The sequence below is a fragment of the Miniopterus schreibersii genome (assembly GCF_964146895.1).
Source record: "Miniopterus schreibersii genome assembly, chromosome: 4".
NCBI lineage: Eukaryota > Metazoa > Chordata > Mammalia > Chiroptera > Miniopteridae > Miniopterus > Miniopterus schreibersii.
In genome coordinates, this window is record NC_138105.1 from 64,489,497 (window position 1) to 64,505,283 (window position 15,787).

General features: G+C 57.5%; 1 protein-coding gene across 1 annotated transcript; it reads right to left on the bottom strand.

Moving 5' to 3' along the window:
• Positions 1–5,049: 5,049 nt before the first annotated feature.
• MEX3D (mex-3 RNA binding family member D) lies at positions 5,050–14,457 on the bottom strand. Its single transcript, XM_081134126.1, has 2 exons — positions 13,811–14,457; positions 5,050–7,347 (listed from the first exon to the last, which is right to left on the bottom strand). Exons 1-2 carry the CDS (start codon positions 14,409–14,411, stop codon positions 5,954–5,956), a joined length of 1,995 nt encoding a protein of 664 aa, XP_080990252.1. The 5' UTR covers positions 14,412–14,457; the 3' UTR covers positions 5,050–5,953.
• Between the last annotated feature and the right edge of the window lie 1,330 nt (positions 14,458–15,787).

A 15,787-nucleotide genomic window follows, 5' to 3' on the forward strand; every position in this document is an offset into this window, starting at 1 on the left:
CGTACGGGAGGCAATGCATTGATGTTTCTCTCTCACACCAATGTCCCCCGCCTTCCTCTCTCTAAAATCTAAAATCAATAAAAACATATCCTCGGGTGATAATTTAAAAAAAAGACATTACTGTTGTAAGTCAAATCATTATGCTGTGCACCTTATACTTAGAAAGTGCTGAATGTTGATTATATCTCAATAAAATTTGGGGGGAAATTTCAGTGTTATGAGTTTTAAGTCTCACCATTACACTGTGGCTATGTGATTTCCTAAACGTCGTTCCAGAGAAACGCAGTTGAGTCTGCGGAGCAGTGGGGGGTAGGGGAAGCAGACGGAGGTGAACAGCTGAGACTTGTTGGCACAAATGATGCCTAATGTCCCAGCTGTTGGGGCTCCACGGCTGTTGTGAGCAGGTTGTCATGTGCAGCTCCTGCCACACGGTGGCGACAGATTACCGGCTATTTTGGTGCTCCATCCTGGCCGTGGGTGGGGCCCACTTAGAGGTAGTGGGGGGAGGGGTGCATTGGGGCAAATGTGCTTGGGGCTTTTGGCTTCTTTTGGGGCTGCTGCCCCAGATTAAACCCACTTCTGGCTGTGGTAACGATCCAGGTGCGCAATCCATATCCATCAATATTCGTGGAATTATTTATGGTCCATGTTACCAACCTTCCCTCCCTTTGCCCCCTATGTTCTATTAGTTTTGTCCACCCTTACCGGCCAGGGTAGAATTCAGGAAACACGGAGGGGAGCTCAGGCTTATACTTCTCCCTGTAGATCAGTGGATTATTCTCTCCCCTCCCTCCACTCCTCACAGTTACCAGATTTAGCAAAAATACTGGACACCCTGTTCAATCTGAGTTTCAGATAAATAACATATCGCTGTTAGGTAGAAGGATGTCCCATGCAATATTTGAGATAAATTTGTACTAAAAAAATTATTCATTTATCTAAAATTCAAATTAGTTGGTTGTCTTGTGTCTTCTAGGATGAAGTGCTTCAGCTCTGCTACTGGGAGGTCTCTCAGTTAGTGGCTCCTGTGCCCTTGGACATGTCCCCATCCTTGAGGTGGGGGGGGCAGGGGAGTTTGAACATGTTTGCCCTGGGAAGGCCATAGAATCAGCCCTTTCCCCCAGAAGTTTAAAGCAGCTGTGTGCCATTTCATATGGTTACTGTAACAAATGACCACAGCTTGTTGGCTTAAACAATGCAAATTTATTCTCTGATGGTTCTGGAGATCAGCAATCCTAAACCCAGGTGTGGGCAGGGCTGGTCCTTCTGGAGGCTCCAGGGAAGAATCATTTTGGCCTTTTCCAGGTTCTAGAGGCCCCACACCCCTTGCTCGTGGCCCTTCTTCCTCCTTCATCACAGCAGCACAGCCTCTTCCATCTCTGACCCTCCTGTTTCCCTTATTAGAACCCTGTGATGACACTGGGCCTCCTGGGGATTCTGGGGTCATCCCCATCTCAGGATTCTTGACTTAATCCCATCTGCAAAGTGCCTTTACCACAGGTCCTATGAGCAAGACTGTGGAAGTTTTGGGGGCAGTTATTCTGCCGACCATAACAACCCATGAGTTCTCCCTCCTCCGTGGCCTTTGTTGCTTTGGAGCTGCTGTGGTCAGGACCACACCCACACTCTTAACAATCTCAGGGCATAGTGGCTGCCCTGCTTTCCTGGCTCAAAAAATATTTCAAGGTCTGCAGAGCAAAGAGATTCCCTAGGTATTTTCTTTTTTTGTTTGGGGCTATGTAGCTTTACATTAAACCCCAATAAAATAAAAAATTTTATCTCTCAGTTGCACAAGCCACCTTTCATGCTCAATCACTCCATGTGGCTGGAGGCTCCTGTGTTGGACAGTGTAGATCTAGAACCTTCTCATCATTGCACAAAGTTCTAGTGGGATGCTGTCCAATACAGGAGCTACTAGTTACATGTGGCTATTTACATTTAAATTCTGTTGGCCTCTAAAGTCCAGTGTGAGCCAGTGTGGCTTTCTTTTCTTCTTATTTTTTTTTATATATCTTTATTGATTTCAGAGAGAGGAAGGGAGAGGGAGAGCGAGATAGAAACATCAATGATGAGAGAGAGTCATTGATCAGCTGCCTCCTGCACGCCCCCAACTGGGATGGAGCCTGTAACCCGGGCATGTGCCCTGACCAGGAATCGAACCCCGATCGCCTGGATCCTAGGTCGATGCTCAACCACTGAGCCACGCCCAGCCAGGCGCCTTTCTTTTCTTAAAAGGGAGAGTCCAGGGGTGAGGTAGGTTGTGCTGAGTCCATGAACCAACAGAAACAAGTGACAAGAGAGTGAAAGCTTGCACTCAGGACCCTAGCCAGGCCTCAGCCTCTGGCATCCCTACTTGTGCTCAGGTGTGGAGAAGCTATATGCATAGGGTACTTGTTTCTGCTGCAAAGAAACGCTTCCCAGCTCCCTGGCCAGGAATGTAGTCTCTGTAGGTGGTTATGAGTTTTAGTCACTCCAACTCTCAGTGGCTTAAACAAAGAAGGAGGGCTTACTGGTGCTCACAACTGAGGGTGAGATGGGTTGCCTTCAGACATGACTGAATCCAGGGCCTCAAACAGAAAGATCCAGAATTTACCCCTGGGCACCTCTAGCTCTCCCTGAGGGCCTCAGCAGCTCTGGCCTTCGTCTTATCAGTTTCACAAGCCCCAAGCAGGGACTAAGCATAACCCTCAGATATTTCTGGAAAGTCCTGGGACAGCATATCCTCAGACCACCAGGAGTGACAGCCTCACCCTCTGGTTTGGGTCCTCACTCCTATGTAATATTGCATCTTTCAAAAACCCCTTGAGCCCGGCCGGGCGTGGCTCAGCGGTTGAGCGTTGACCTGGGATCCAGGCGATCGGGGTTCGATTCCCGGTCAGGGCACATGCCTGGGTTGCGGGCTCGATCGATGACTCTCTCATCATTGATGTTTCTATCTCTCTCTCCCTCTCCTTTCCTCTCTCTGAAATCAATAAAGATATATATATATATATATAAAAACAAAACCCCTTGAGAGAGCTCTGGCCAGACTGGATTTGGGCCTAAGGCCTGGGCTTGACCCTCTGGCGGCCATTCATCCAACAGCCTCATCATTCGCCATACCCTGCCGAGCCCCTGGGCATCCTGAGCAGTTTTGAGATGCCTCTTCTCTCCTCAAATTATAGCAGCAAACTGACAAGCTGACTCACCCAGGGCTGTCAAAAGGCAAATCTTACCCAAGACACAGGCCTCAACTCCTTGCAGAACTAAAGCCCTCCCCCAACCCCGCCATTGTGCCCACTCCCTTTGGGACCCTGATTTGGGCTTCAGCCCCCACTTCCTTCCCAAGAACTCACTCCTACCCCCCTCCCCAGCCCCCTACCCCATCCCCAGGGCTGCCCTTTCTCTCTGTGGTCTCCACAGCCTCACCTCCCTGCCACCTCCACCCCCTCCAGCAGTCTAGCTGGGGTGTGACCTCACCCCAGTTCACTGGGGGCCACTGTAGCCAAGTCCCACTTCACCACTGAACTGTGGGCCAGGCCAAGTCAAGCAATACCTGGCCACCTGAATTCGTCTCCTGTGATTGCAGGAGTAAAGTACCACAAAGTGGGCAGCTTAAAACAATTATCCTTTTTTCTCTCGTGGTTCTGGAGGCCAGAAGCCCAAAATCAAGATGTGGCAGGGCTGTGCCCCCTCCCAAGCCTCCAGGGGAGGGTCTTTCCTGTCTTTTCCAGCTTCTGGGGACTCTAGGCTTCCCTTGGCCTGTGGACTCATCACTCTAGTCTCTGCCTTGTCGACACTGTCACAGTGTGAGTTGAAAATCTTCCCTCTGCAGGTCTGTCTCTCCTCTTCTGCCCCTTATAAGGACACTTGTCATTGGATTTAGGGCCACCCCAATCCAGGTTGAGCTCATCTCAAGAGCCTTAATTATGTATCTGCAAAGACACTCTTTCCAAATAAGGTTCCAGTCTCAGGTTCTGGGGGATATATCTTTTGGGACCATGATTCAACCCACTTGACTCCCCCTGAGCCTCACCAGAGTTGGGAGTGTGGATGTGGGAGAACCTTGTTTTACAGATGGGGAAATTCCAGACAGGGCTGGAACCCCTCATGTGTATGGCTCTTCCTGAGACCCACCCCATGCCCTCTAGATAGGATTTAGCGGTCCAGGTGCTTCCACTCATCAGCCAGAGGGTCTAATGTGGCTGACACTCACTGGGTTCACTTTCCTTGGGTTTTCCTGTCTGTCTGTGGCTTTCTCTCCACCTTTCTGTTGCCCCTCCTGACCTGTTGTCCCAAGTCCCTTGCCTCCTCTTGGAAGCCCTCCTGGATATCCTAGTTTTCTAGTGGCTGTCCCCCAGATCTCGCCTCATTGCTCACTCCTCAAGCCAGCAGCCAGTGGAGACTCTTATCCCTGGAGCCCCTCCCTGTCACCACCTTCCACACTCCACCCTCCCTTGACTCCAGTGCTTTCTTCCTTCAGAACTTTGGTGGCGCCCAACTACTGATGACCCAACCCCTGGCCACCCTGGTCCTCACCTCCATGCCAACCAGCCCTGAACTGTCTGGTGGCCCAATGGGCCAGGTCCCAACTAGACCTAAGGTGAGAGGGGGACAGCTGTGGCTCATCACTCAGACATCCTTTTGGGGTGGGAGGTGTTAGGACCCAGGTGGCAGATTGCTAGACCTCTGTATCCCCATTTGCAGTGATGGGGGGATCCCATCCTGTGGGGACTGGAGCCCCCCCACACACCACAGAGCTGGAATGTGCCCCAAAAAGAGACAGCCTGGCACTGCCACTTCCACAGTGGCCATAACTGACTCCACAGTTGGCCGGACCCAGGGATATGGAGGACCTGAGCCTCAGGAAAGGAGGGCCTGGCTGGACCACCTCTCCAACAGACCTAATCTGGAACAGGGCACAGCACCTGGCTTGCGGTAGAGCCTGGAATGGGGGTAACCTGAGCCAAATTCCTTTATCTGGAAGATGGAGGATACAGAGCTGGGTCTGAGGGTCCCTCCCCCAACCCGACCTCTCCATGCCCACCCGCCCCACACCACGCCAAGGGCTCGCATGTCATAAAAAGACTTTATTAAGAAGGCTTTGGAGTCAAAAAATAAAACTCTTGATACAATTTTCTGAACCCTTAAGTCAGCTCAGCAAATATATAATCAGTAATTTAGCTGCGTAAGATTAAAGGTCCGTTACTTTAAAATAAAATATATTTTAGTTCTTAAAATTTATTCCATAAAGTACATACATATTTCCCTATAAATTTGCTACATATACACAAGAGGTAAAAAGTAAAAGTTTAAAAAAAACAATTAAAAAAAATTAAAAACGGACAACATAAACCACAGCAGAAGGGGATTAATAATTAAAAATAAAAAAGTTAGAAATTTCTGGTTGGGATGTCCCTTGCTCCCCTCCCCCCACCCCCTCAGGCCTTCCTGGGGCTGACCTACAAAAAGGTGACCGGTTAGCCCCAAAAAGGGAGTGAAAAGGGAGTAAAAATGTCACCATCCTCCTGGTGGAACTTTCTGCAGAGGCTAAGACTGCGCAAAAACAACACTGTCAAATCAGAAATCCACTTCATAGAAAAGAAGGACAACTGATTGTTGTAAAAATCGTTTTGTTTTTTTTAAAAAAGATCACCCTGGGGGTGTGTGTGTGTGTATGAGTGTCTCAAATAAAAAGTGCAACAGACCTTTTCTCTCTGGTTTATTTTAACCTGTCAACTCAATACTGTTATTTGTTAAGAACTGAGGTGCCACTGGGCTGCCGGGTCACTGTCTCCATGCCTGGGACCGGAGTTAAAGCTCATCTGTAAACACTGGCCACACTGCCCCTGCCCCCCACCCCCACCCCGGCCTGCCCCTCCATCCCCTGCCCTCAGCTCTCTCCTCCCCAACCCGGCCCAGAGCACAGGCCCATCCAGGGGCCGCGGCAGCCCCGCGCCCAGGGCGCGGCTCGTTAGGAAAAGATATGAATGGCCTGGGTGGCGGGCGTGCGGCAGGCGGGGCACTCAGGCTCGCTCTTGCCGCAGATGCGCACAGCGCAGTCCATGCAGAAGAGGTTGTGGCCGCAGGGCACGAGCGCGGCCATCACCTCGCCCTCGGCGCACACCACACACTCCCGCACCAGGGCCGCGCCGGGCGCGCCGGACGCCGCGGGGGCCGCGGGCCCCGAGGACGCTGCGGCCGCGGGCTTGCGGCTGCTCTCGGAGGCGCTGGAGTCCAGGGGGGAGCACGAGGAAGCGGAGGAGCTGCCGGGCAGCGAGGTGGCCGCGGAGAAGCTGCTGCTGCTCGAGAAAGATGACAGGGAGCCCTGCGGGGGCCGCCAGGGCAGGGCACCCACTGGGTCGGGGGGCCCTCGGCGGGCCAGCGGGAGCTCCAGGCCCAGGGCACCGGGTTCGGGCAGCGTGGGGGAGTGTCGCGGGGTACCAGCCCCGCTGCTGCGACGGACGCCGGGGGCGGGGGGCGTGGGGACCCCGTTGACCGAAGAGCAGCTGCTGAAGGACGGCACGGGCGCGGCGCGCTCGAAGGGCGCCCAGATGGTGGCCGCCGCAGGCACCGTCAGGTCCAGCGCCAGGAAGTCGAAGCCGAAGTCGCAGTCCTCGGGGGCGGGCGGCCCAGTGGGGGCCCCCGGGCCGTCACCGCCGAAAGTGAAACCTCCGTTGCCCGAGCCGCCGTAGGGGCTGGCGGGGCCCGCGTCCGGCACTGGCGGTCCTCCCCGGCTGCCCGGGTAAAAGGCCTCGGGGCCCCCTGGGGCGCCCAGGGCACCGTCCCCGCGGAGGCTGGCGGTGGGCAAGAGGGGCCGCCGCCCAGGGTTGGGGGCCTTGGCCCAAAGGCCTGCAGCTGCCCCAAGCAGGTCCAGGCAGACATCGGTGCCGTTGGCGTGGAAGTCGCTGTCGGGGCCGGCGTCGGTGAAGGCGCCGGTGCGCAGCGTGATGTGCGCCTCGATCTCCTCGCGGGCCCGGTCCACGTTCTCGGGCATGCCCGTCACGGCGAACACGGGCTCCTTGTCGCGACCCGGCGTCACGATGTACGTGTGCGTCCGCTGCTGGATGCGCTTGATGGTGGCGCCCTTGGGCCCCACTACAAGCCCCACCACTCGGTAGGGCACACGCACCTGGATGGTTGTCTGTCCCGGCAGGTTGGGTGGGCCCTGCGCCGTGCCAGGAAGCCCACCAGCCTTGCTGCGCGTAGCACGGATCACAGAGAAATGCTCGGCTGCAGACAGGATCTCACGCTTGGCCATCTCCACGTCCTCCTGGCGGCCAGTTACGATGAAGACAGGCTCCTCTCCACGCACCGGCGTCTTGATGTATGTGTTCGTCTTGGCACGCAGAGCCTTGATTTTGCACCCTGAGCAGGGGGAGTGGAACATGGTGAGGATTGCGACCCCTCCCCAGGACAGCCCTTCCCAGGCAGCAGCTATAGGGGTCAGCCAGCCGGGAGCCTCCACCTGTGGGCTGTACCCCTGAGGGATTTAATCTCAGACACTCAGAGTCATATCCTTAGATGAGGGACCTCAGTTTCCCCTCTGGTCCTGGGCGCCCCTGGGGTTGGCAAAAAAGCAAGAAGGCAAGGACTCTGTTGTAGGTTGAATAGTGTCCCCTAAAAATTCATGTCCACCCAGAACATCAGAATGGGCTCTTATTTGGAAATTGGGCCTCTACAAATGTAATTAGTTAAGATGAGGTCACACTGGGGTAGAGTGGGCCCTGAACGCAAAAGGAGGGACACACAGAGGAGACGGCCATGTGACAAGAAAGTCAGGAGTTGCAGTGATGTGGCTATAAGCCAAGGGACACCAAGCACTTCTGGCAGCCACCAGACGCTGGGAGAGAGAGCATGGGACAGACTGTCCCCTAGAGCCTCTGGAGAGAGCACAGCCCTGCCAACACCTTGATTTCAGATTTCCAGCCTCCGAAACTGAGAGAATTTCTATTGTTTCGTTATTCAACTGATTATGTCAGCCCTAGGACACAAATGCAGATCCTCTGACACCAACTCCCCATTTGACAGGTGTGGAAACCAAGGCTCAGATTGCATAAGCCACCTGCAATTTTCTTCTGACCAAGTGACCCTTCCAGTCCAAGGAGAGTGGAGGTCTCAGCCCGATGTAGACTCCTAGGCCCGAACTCAGGACACCTCCAAAGATCCTGGTGGTCCTGGTCTCAGGGATGGATGCTCAGGGACACTTGGGAACATGGCACTTTGGCTTCATCCTGCCTGGGCTATGGATTCCACTCTATGGAGGGGCAGGGTCAGCTGTTCAGCGTCTCTGATAGGGGTGCCTGCCCAGGTCCCTGATACCCCCCTCCCCCCCGCGCCTTTTGAGACATCTTGAGTTCAGGCCTAGGAGTCTGGGAGACCTCCCCAGCCTCAGGCTCTGGGGAGGTTAGAGGGACACAGAGATATTGTGTCAATACATAGGTGGCATTGAGAGGAGTAACAGTGTTGCTAACTTCACAATAGCGAAAGATACAAAGTTAGCAAGATCATGCCATGGCTGGCGTGGCACAGTGGTTAGAGCGTCTGCCTGCATGCCAAAGGGTCAGAGTTTCAATTCCCATCAAGGGCACATACCTGGGTTGCAGGTTTGATCCCTCATGCAGGAGGCAACTAATCGATGTGTCTCTTTCCTCCCTCTTTCCACTCTCTGGACATAGATGGAAAAAGTATCCTCGGGTGAGGATTAACAAAAAAAGAAAGGAAGCCCGACCAGTGTGGCTCTGCAGTTGAGTACTGACCTATGATCCAGGAGGTCTCGGTTCGATTCCCCGTCAGGGCACGTGCCCGGGTTGCAGGCTTAATCCCCAGTAAGGGGCATGCAGGAGGCAGCCGATCAATGACTCTCTCATCATTGATGTTTCTATCTCTCTCTCTCCCTCTCCCTTCCTCTCTGAAATCAGTAAGACATATTAATTTTAAAAAATTTAAAAATATATATAAAGGGGGAAAAAAAGTTAACAGAATTAGCATGTCTGCCCAGGAAGAAATCAAGGAGATGGTGCCTAGGCCAGGGGACTGCTCATCCTAGAGATGGCAGGGGGCTTCCTCACCTTGGTCCCAAGGAAGATAGCAGCTCCCCAATCAGGGCTTTGAGCTAAAGCAGGGCAGATGAATCGGGGTCAGAAATCTCTGAGGGAGGGGCTGCCTTTCTACCATCTCCAGGCCCCGCCTCCTGGGTCCTTAGCTACTACCCCCAACAGCAGTGTCACCTCAATGGCATCCTCTAAATGCACTCTGGCCCCCCTAACCCACCCTGACCCGTGGCTGCCCCCACGCCTGCCCTGATGGTCCCCTCCCTACCTGGCAAACTCTACCTGGCAAACTCCCCCTTCCCTGGCCACGCTGTCACCTCACATGACCTTTCCCACTAGAAACAGTATCCTTACCACTCTCACCCCCAGTCCTGGCCCTTTTCTGCATCACATTGCAGCCTGGCACTCCCTCCTCTGGGAAGCCATGACTGGGCCAGGTCCCTGCATACACTTCCAGAATTTCTCCTGATATCATGCCTGACTTTCTGAACTCCCTGAGGCCAGGTGACTGTGCTCTAAGGGCTAGTAGACTGGGGACTGCCCTGGGCCCTTGAGGGAACCTTCCTGTGCCTCAATTTCCTAACCCATAAAAGGAGGGCTGAAACACCCAACCTCACAGATTTGGGGCCAGACTCAAAGGGCCATGGCCCCAGGCAGACCTCCTTCCCCGGAAATGTTTGTTTCTAGCAGAGCCATGTGAGGAGAGGGACGCTATTGAGGCCTGGAGAAAGGGCAGGGGATTTGCCAAAGGAGATGCAAGCAACCGATGCCCCCCTCCCGATCTTTTGTACAGATGAAGAAGTGGGCCTTGACCCCAAGCATAGGCTAGAACGATGAGCCCCTCAGGTGGGTCAGGGCAGAGGAGAGACCATGCAGCTTCCCCTTGGGTGGCACTGGGTGGAGCCCTTAGTGGCCAGGAGGAGCCCAATTTACTGACTGCACTTCAGCTGTGACACCTGTTGGCCCACAAACCCAACCCATTGTCAAGACCCTGAGAAGCGGCAGAGCTTGGGACGATGGGATTGCCTAGTCCAGGAAATCAGGGATCCAGTGACCCGGGCCACCGCCCCCCCCCCGCCCCAATGGAGATGACAGAGTGTGGCAAGAGTTGGTGGTGAGCCCTGGCCAGTGTGCTCAGTGGTTAGAGCATCAGCCTGCATACTGAAGGGTTGTGGATTTGATTCCCGGTCAAGGGCGCATACCTATGATGCAGGTTCGATCCCCGCCCCGGTGAGGGCACCTGTGAGGCAACTAATCAATGTGTCTCTCTTATATCGATGTTTCTCTCTCTCTCTCTCTCTCTCTCTCTTTCTCTCTCTCTCTCTCTCTCTCCCCTTCCCTCCCACTCTCTCTCTCTAAAAAAAAAAAAAAGGCAATGGAAAAAATATCCTCTTTAGGTGAGGATTAACAAACAAACACACAAAACAAACAGTGGTGGTGACAGGGGCTGAGCCCCATGCCCGGGAAACTCTGGGGGCCACCACTGATAGGTGGGCATAGGCTGAAATACAGATTCCTGGGCATTGCCCTCAGGATTCCAACTCAGAGAGCTAGGTGTGTTTGGGAATGTGGTGACAGCCCTCGAGGCTGAAACTGTCCTGCCTCAGGCCCTAGCAACCATCACTCCACTACAGCCAGACCTTCCTCTCAAAGTGGGGAGGCTGAGGGTCTCCAGGAGAGCCTAGCAGACTAGGGCAGCCCTTTGCCTCCCATCACTCATATGACCTCATTATGGGGTCCTCGCCATACCCATGTCCTGGGCACTCAGAGAACCAAGCCCCACGGGTGACCACAGGCTACATTTATCAACAAAACCTCAAGGTTATGAGGGGAAGGAAGACGCAGGCAGAGGAGGACTCCAACAGAGGGAACAGCAGGGGCAGAGCTTCAAAAGCAAGGTGGGCTAGGACAAGTTCCCACAATCAGGCCAGGCCAAAGTGGGATGTAGTCCTCGGTGGGCCGTGTCACATTAGGGTGGTCTGGGGGGAAGCTGGCTTGTCTGTGACATAGGGACATGGAAAGCTCCCCACAGGCAGGGCAGGTCTACAATTGCCAACTCAAGCATGGGCATCTCTTTATTTCTATGCCCCACAGTGGATAGACAGAACACCAAGGCATGGACCCCAATACCCCTGCAGTGTCCCTGGCTGCCAGAAAGAACACCTGAGGCCTACAGGGTCAGGGTCAGGGCCAGGCCCGGGGAGTAGAGAAGAACAGATAATGGGGACAGTCCCACGCCACCATCCACAGCCTGATCTCAGAGATAGAGGAGACCCGGGGGGAGGGGGAGGCTGCCAGTCCAAGCCCTGCCTTCATCATCATTCATTCACTTGTTCCTCACAGTGCAGCAGGCACTGTGCTATGCACGGTGCTGAAGACCTAACCTGACCAAGCCCAGCCCTGGTAAAGACATGGACTGGGTCTCGCCCTGGGTACAGGGCATGGATGTCAAGGGGGGAGGGCAAGGGCCCAAGGTCATCCCCACGGCTAGTGTGCACCAGCATCCCAGGGAACAGGATAGGCAGAGCCAATGACACCAGGGTTCAAATCCCAGCCCTGCCTCATTTCTCAAAGCCTCTTCCTCCTGTGCCTTCTTGGGGAGGGGTGGCGCTGCACCTGGGATTTGACAGAAAAGGGTGAGTAATTGAGGGCAGGCTGAGCTACCGGCACTGGGGAGAGCCTCAGCAGTAAGAAGGGGGCTGTCCTGGCATCCAGAGACCCAGAGGGTGGAGAATGGGGTAGGTGATGGGAGGAGGGGAAGGGGTAGGGCTGGGGCAGTCTTCCAGGGTATGCTTGAGAACTGGGTGGGAGAGGATGGGAGCCACAGACGGAGCTTGGGCAATACAACCCGTCCTGGTATTCACTCTCCCTCCCTGGTACCCAGTAGCCTACCTGTGGGGTGGCTACTGGGAGCCAGCCTGGGATTAGAACCAGTACCTTAAGAAGCCACACAAAAACCCTGAGGGAGGTGCTCCCCACTACAGAGAGGGGCTCTTCATTTGCTCAGGGTCACAGGGCCTCCCCACTCTGCAGGGAACACCGTACTGCCTAGAGTCTGCTTTGTTGTCTACAACCACCAAGAATACAGGCTGGCACCCAACAACTGGGTGCCAAATGCACACCCAGGAGGTCGGGGGGAGCCTGAGGCCCCAGGTTCACTCCTCCACACCACTCAGCCTGAGGCTACAGGTTCACATGCCCCCTGCCTGACTCCTATCACTACCTGTAAGACATAAGAGGCGGCCTCTCTGGAAGGAACCCTCAGGTGCCAGGACACACATATGCACACAGAACACACCCTCATGCTCCACTGCACAACACATCAGCCTAGTGATTTTGGGCAAATGGCCCCCAGGCATCCATATCCACACTTGCCCAACTGCAGGTTTCTGGACACTCAATACATGGCAACTATCTTTTCTATGTCCCAGTGCAGTTATGGAGGACAGGGGCAGGGAAGTGGGGAGCCTATATAGGAAGGTGGCAACAGGGTGGTGAAGCAGAACTGTCCGGCATGGGTCTAGCATGCCTGTCCCTGACAGCAGCCAGCAGGGCTCAGAGAGTAACGTGTCCTCCTCTCTCTCTCATTCCTGATGGTGGGTCTCAGCACCATGCCTGGCACTCCTGTGTCCACATGTAGAAAGGACAAATGAATGACCAGAGGGCTTGCTGACCAAGCCACCCCACCCACCCGGAACTAGCAGAGGACCGTGTCCAGAGCATCCCTGTTGTCCATAGCTTGTGGTGGTGGTGAGGATGACAGGTTACCTTATAATTCAGGCCACCCCACACCCTTCTCTGGCTCCTGTTCCTGAGGGCCCAGAGGCTGAGACACCCCCTGCCCCCCGGCCTGAGTGTCCTTTGGCCCTACCTAAAGCCCCGCCCAGGCCCCACCCCAAGTTCTAGAACCTGGCTGACCAAAAGAGGACAGGAGGGAGGGGGCAAGTGTGGGCTGAAAGGCAGGAGAAAGTTGAGGCGGTGGGCAGGCAGCTAACAGGGTGGGTGGGTATGTGGGCACTGCCCACCACCCTCCGCCCGCCCCACAGCTCCAGGGCCAATGAGCGGCGGCCAGCCTGATGTCACCCTGCAAATCTCAGCCTGGCTCTCTAACAAAGAGAACAATGGGGCGGCCACAGGGACGCTCGGCAATACCACTGAGGGGACCCCTACATCCCCGGGCCTGTTGCCCGCCTGCCTGCCAGGCTAGGGCCTTGGGGTTGGATCCCAGGAGCCCCTTTTATAACTGGTCCTTGTCCTTCCACATGCCCCCAAATTCCCGACTCTCACTGAGAGCAGGGTGGGACCCTCTTTCATCCTGTTCTGCCCCCCCCCCCCAGCCCCAGCAGGGTCTCCAGGCTGGCAAGTCCTGATGTACCCTCTTTGTGTAGCCAAACTTCTCTCATCACCCTGACTGGACGCCTCCCAACCCCCCCAACCCGAGTCGGCCCGCCCCTCGCCTGTTTTGAGTGTGGAGAGCCCACCGCCCAGCACGGCCCTGGTCTCCAATATGGCCCAGCCCAAGGCCCGGGCAGCAGGCTGGACACAGGGGCCCTCCCGGGCTGGAGGCGCCCAGACAAAGGCAGCGGCGGGGCCAGAGCGCGGGCTGTGCCCAACTTTCTCTTGTGGCCAAAGGCAGGACAAAGGCGCAGGCACAGCGGCCACTGAGGCCAAAGCCCACACGGGGCGTGGCCTAAGTCTGCGGGCAGGGCTGGGGCGGCCCTCCCCCGAGCAGCAGCGCAGGGACCCCCGGCTCTGCGCCCCCGACGGCGGCCACTCACCCTGGCGACCCACGATCTCGGCGACGTGCTCGGAGCTGGGTACCGGCACGCACTCGGTCATGTTCACGCTCTTCTTGCGGCTGCCAATCACACTCATCTGCTCCGCCAGTAGCGTCGGGGGGCCCAGGGCCGCGGGGTGGGGCGTGAAGCCCACGAACACATCGGGCGGCGACGGCCGAGGCGGGGGCGGCGGCGGGGGGCTCACGTCGGGCTCCAGAAGCGGCAGCGGGCCCGGGGTCACGGCCACCGCGGGCGCGCCCGCATCAAGCCCGTCGGGGGGCGTAGGCTCCACTGCGGCCCCGCCGTCCGCGCCCCGTGCCACCGCTGGCGCGCCATCCCCGCCACCCGTGGCGGCCCCCTCCTCGTCCTGGTCGCCCGCGCCCCCCAGCCCCAGCACCGAGAGCTGGTTCAGCGCCAGGCGCAGCGCGGCGGCCGCGTCGTCGGGCTCAGGCGGCGGCCGGGGCGCGGGAGCGGCCTCCTCGGCGGCCTCGGACGCGGGCGGCGGCGGGGCACCCGGGCTGGGGTCCCCGCCGGCCGCCGCCCCGGGCCCGTTGCCACCCGCGCCCCCGCTGCCGTCGGGCTGGCCGATGGAGCCGGACATGGCGCTAGCGCTCGGGCCCGCGCCCCTGCCTGTGGGCCGCCGGCCGCCCGCGCCGCCGCCGCCCGCGCCGCCGCCCTCCGCCTCTGAGAGCTCGGCCGCCGGCCGCCGGCATCCAGCGGCGGGGCGGGAGCGGCGGGGCGCGGCGGCGCGGGGCTGCTCGGGGCCGCGGGAGGCGCGGCGGCGGCGCGACTCTGCTCGCTCTAGGCGGCGGCGGCTGGGCTCTCGGCGGCGGCGGCGGCGGCGCGGACGCTCCTTCCCTCCCGCCCTCCCGCCGCCCTCCCTCCAGCCGCCCGCCCCGCCCCGGCCCCGCCCCCGTGACGCGCGCCCTGCCAACAATGGGGGCGCTGGGCAGGGCGCACGCGCGGGGCGGGGCGGGGCGCGGTCACATGGGCGCCAGCCACCCTCGCCGCGGGCTTTCGGGCGGGTCCAGCGGGCTTGCAGGTGCGGGCGCTGCCGCAGGTAGGTGCCCGCGGCGCCCCGAGGCCGAAGAGCGCCTGCATCCCTTTGCCCAGGGCCCCTCTGTGCCCCCAGGCACTTCGCCCCTGTCCCCGCCCCAGGGCCGGGGTCTCTACCCCCTAGACTCCTCGAGAGCTCGCGGGCCTTCGAACTCCGGTCCCCATTCCTGCAAGTACAGGGCGCCCGTGGGCCCCTGGGGAGGTCAAGGGCACCCACATCCCCCAGCACGAGTGTGCTGGAGCCCGAGTTTGTGCCACGTGGGCGGTGCTTCCCGGTTTGGGCTGGTTTCCACCGGTCGAAGCCCTCCGAGGTGAAGATCCTCCCTCTTTCTGGGGTGCCTGGCGCCCTGCCCTGTGGGCTCCCGGAGCAGCCCAGCGCGCCCAGTTCCAGAGCCGCCCTGTCCGCGCGGCCTTTCCTTCAGCTGACTTTTTCCTTTGGAGTTGAAGGGCCCTCCGGTTTTCCCATGGGGTGTCTCATGATAAATGGGCAGGGAGCAGAACGGACCCTACGGTGTCGCCCGCCCTGCTCTTCATGGGACCCCTTCTAGGCCCGTAGTTGGCTGTGGAACTTCAGGACTATTGCTTGAGCTTTTTAGGTGGGAGAGGGGAAACCTGATCCCTTTTGCCACATACTGGCCCCTACTCTGGTGTCCACCGCCATCCTCACAGGCTTAGGTTTTACCCCCCACCCCCCACTATGTAGTTCCTCAACCAAAGCTGTCTAGGGCTGAACCATCCACTTCCAGTCATTTCTCTCCACCTACTGTCTTCCGTGGCAAGTACCTCTTCCCCAGTTAAAGCCCTCACTCCACTCTGGCCAGTGTGGCTCAGTTTTTTGGAGCATAGTCCCCTGCACCAAAGGGTCGAGGGTTATCGGCACATAGCAGGGCTTTGGGTACGATCCCCTACTGGGGTGTGTAA

Bases quoted from the DNA above. Each gene is read 5' to 3' on its own strand.
- MEX3D (XM_081134126.1), bottom strand. From the start codon at position 14,411: ATGTCCGGCTCCATCGGCCAGCCCGACGGCAGCGGGGGCGCGGGTGGC. The intron at 7,348-13,810 runs GTGAGTGGCCGC...CCCCCTGCTCAG, and splicing joins CGAGATCGTGGGTCGCCAGG to GGTGCAAAATCAAGGCTCTG.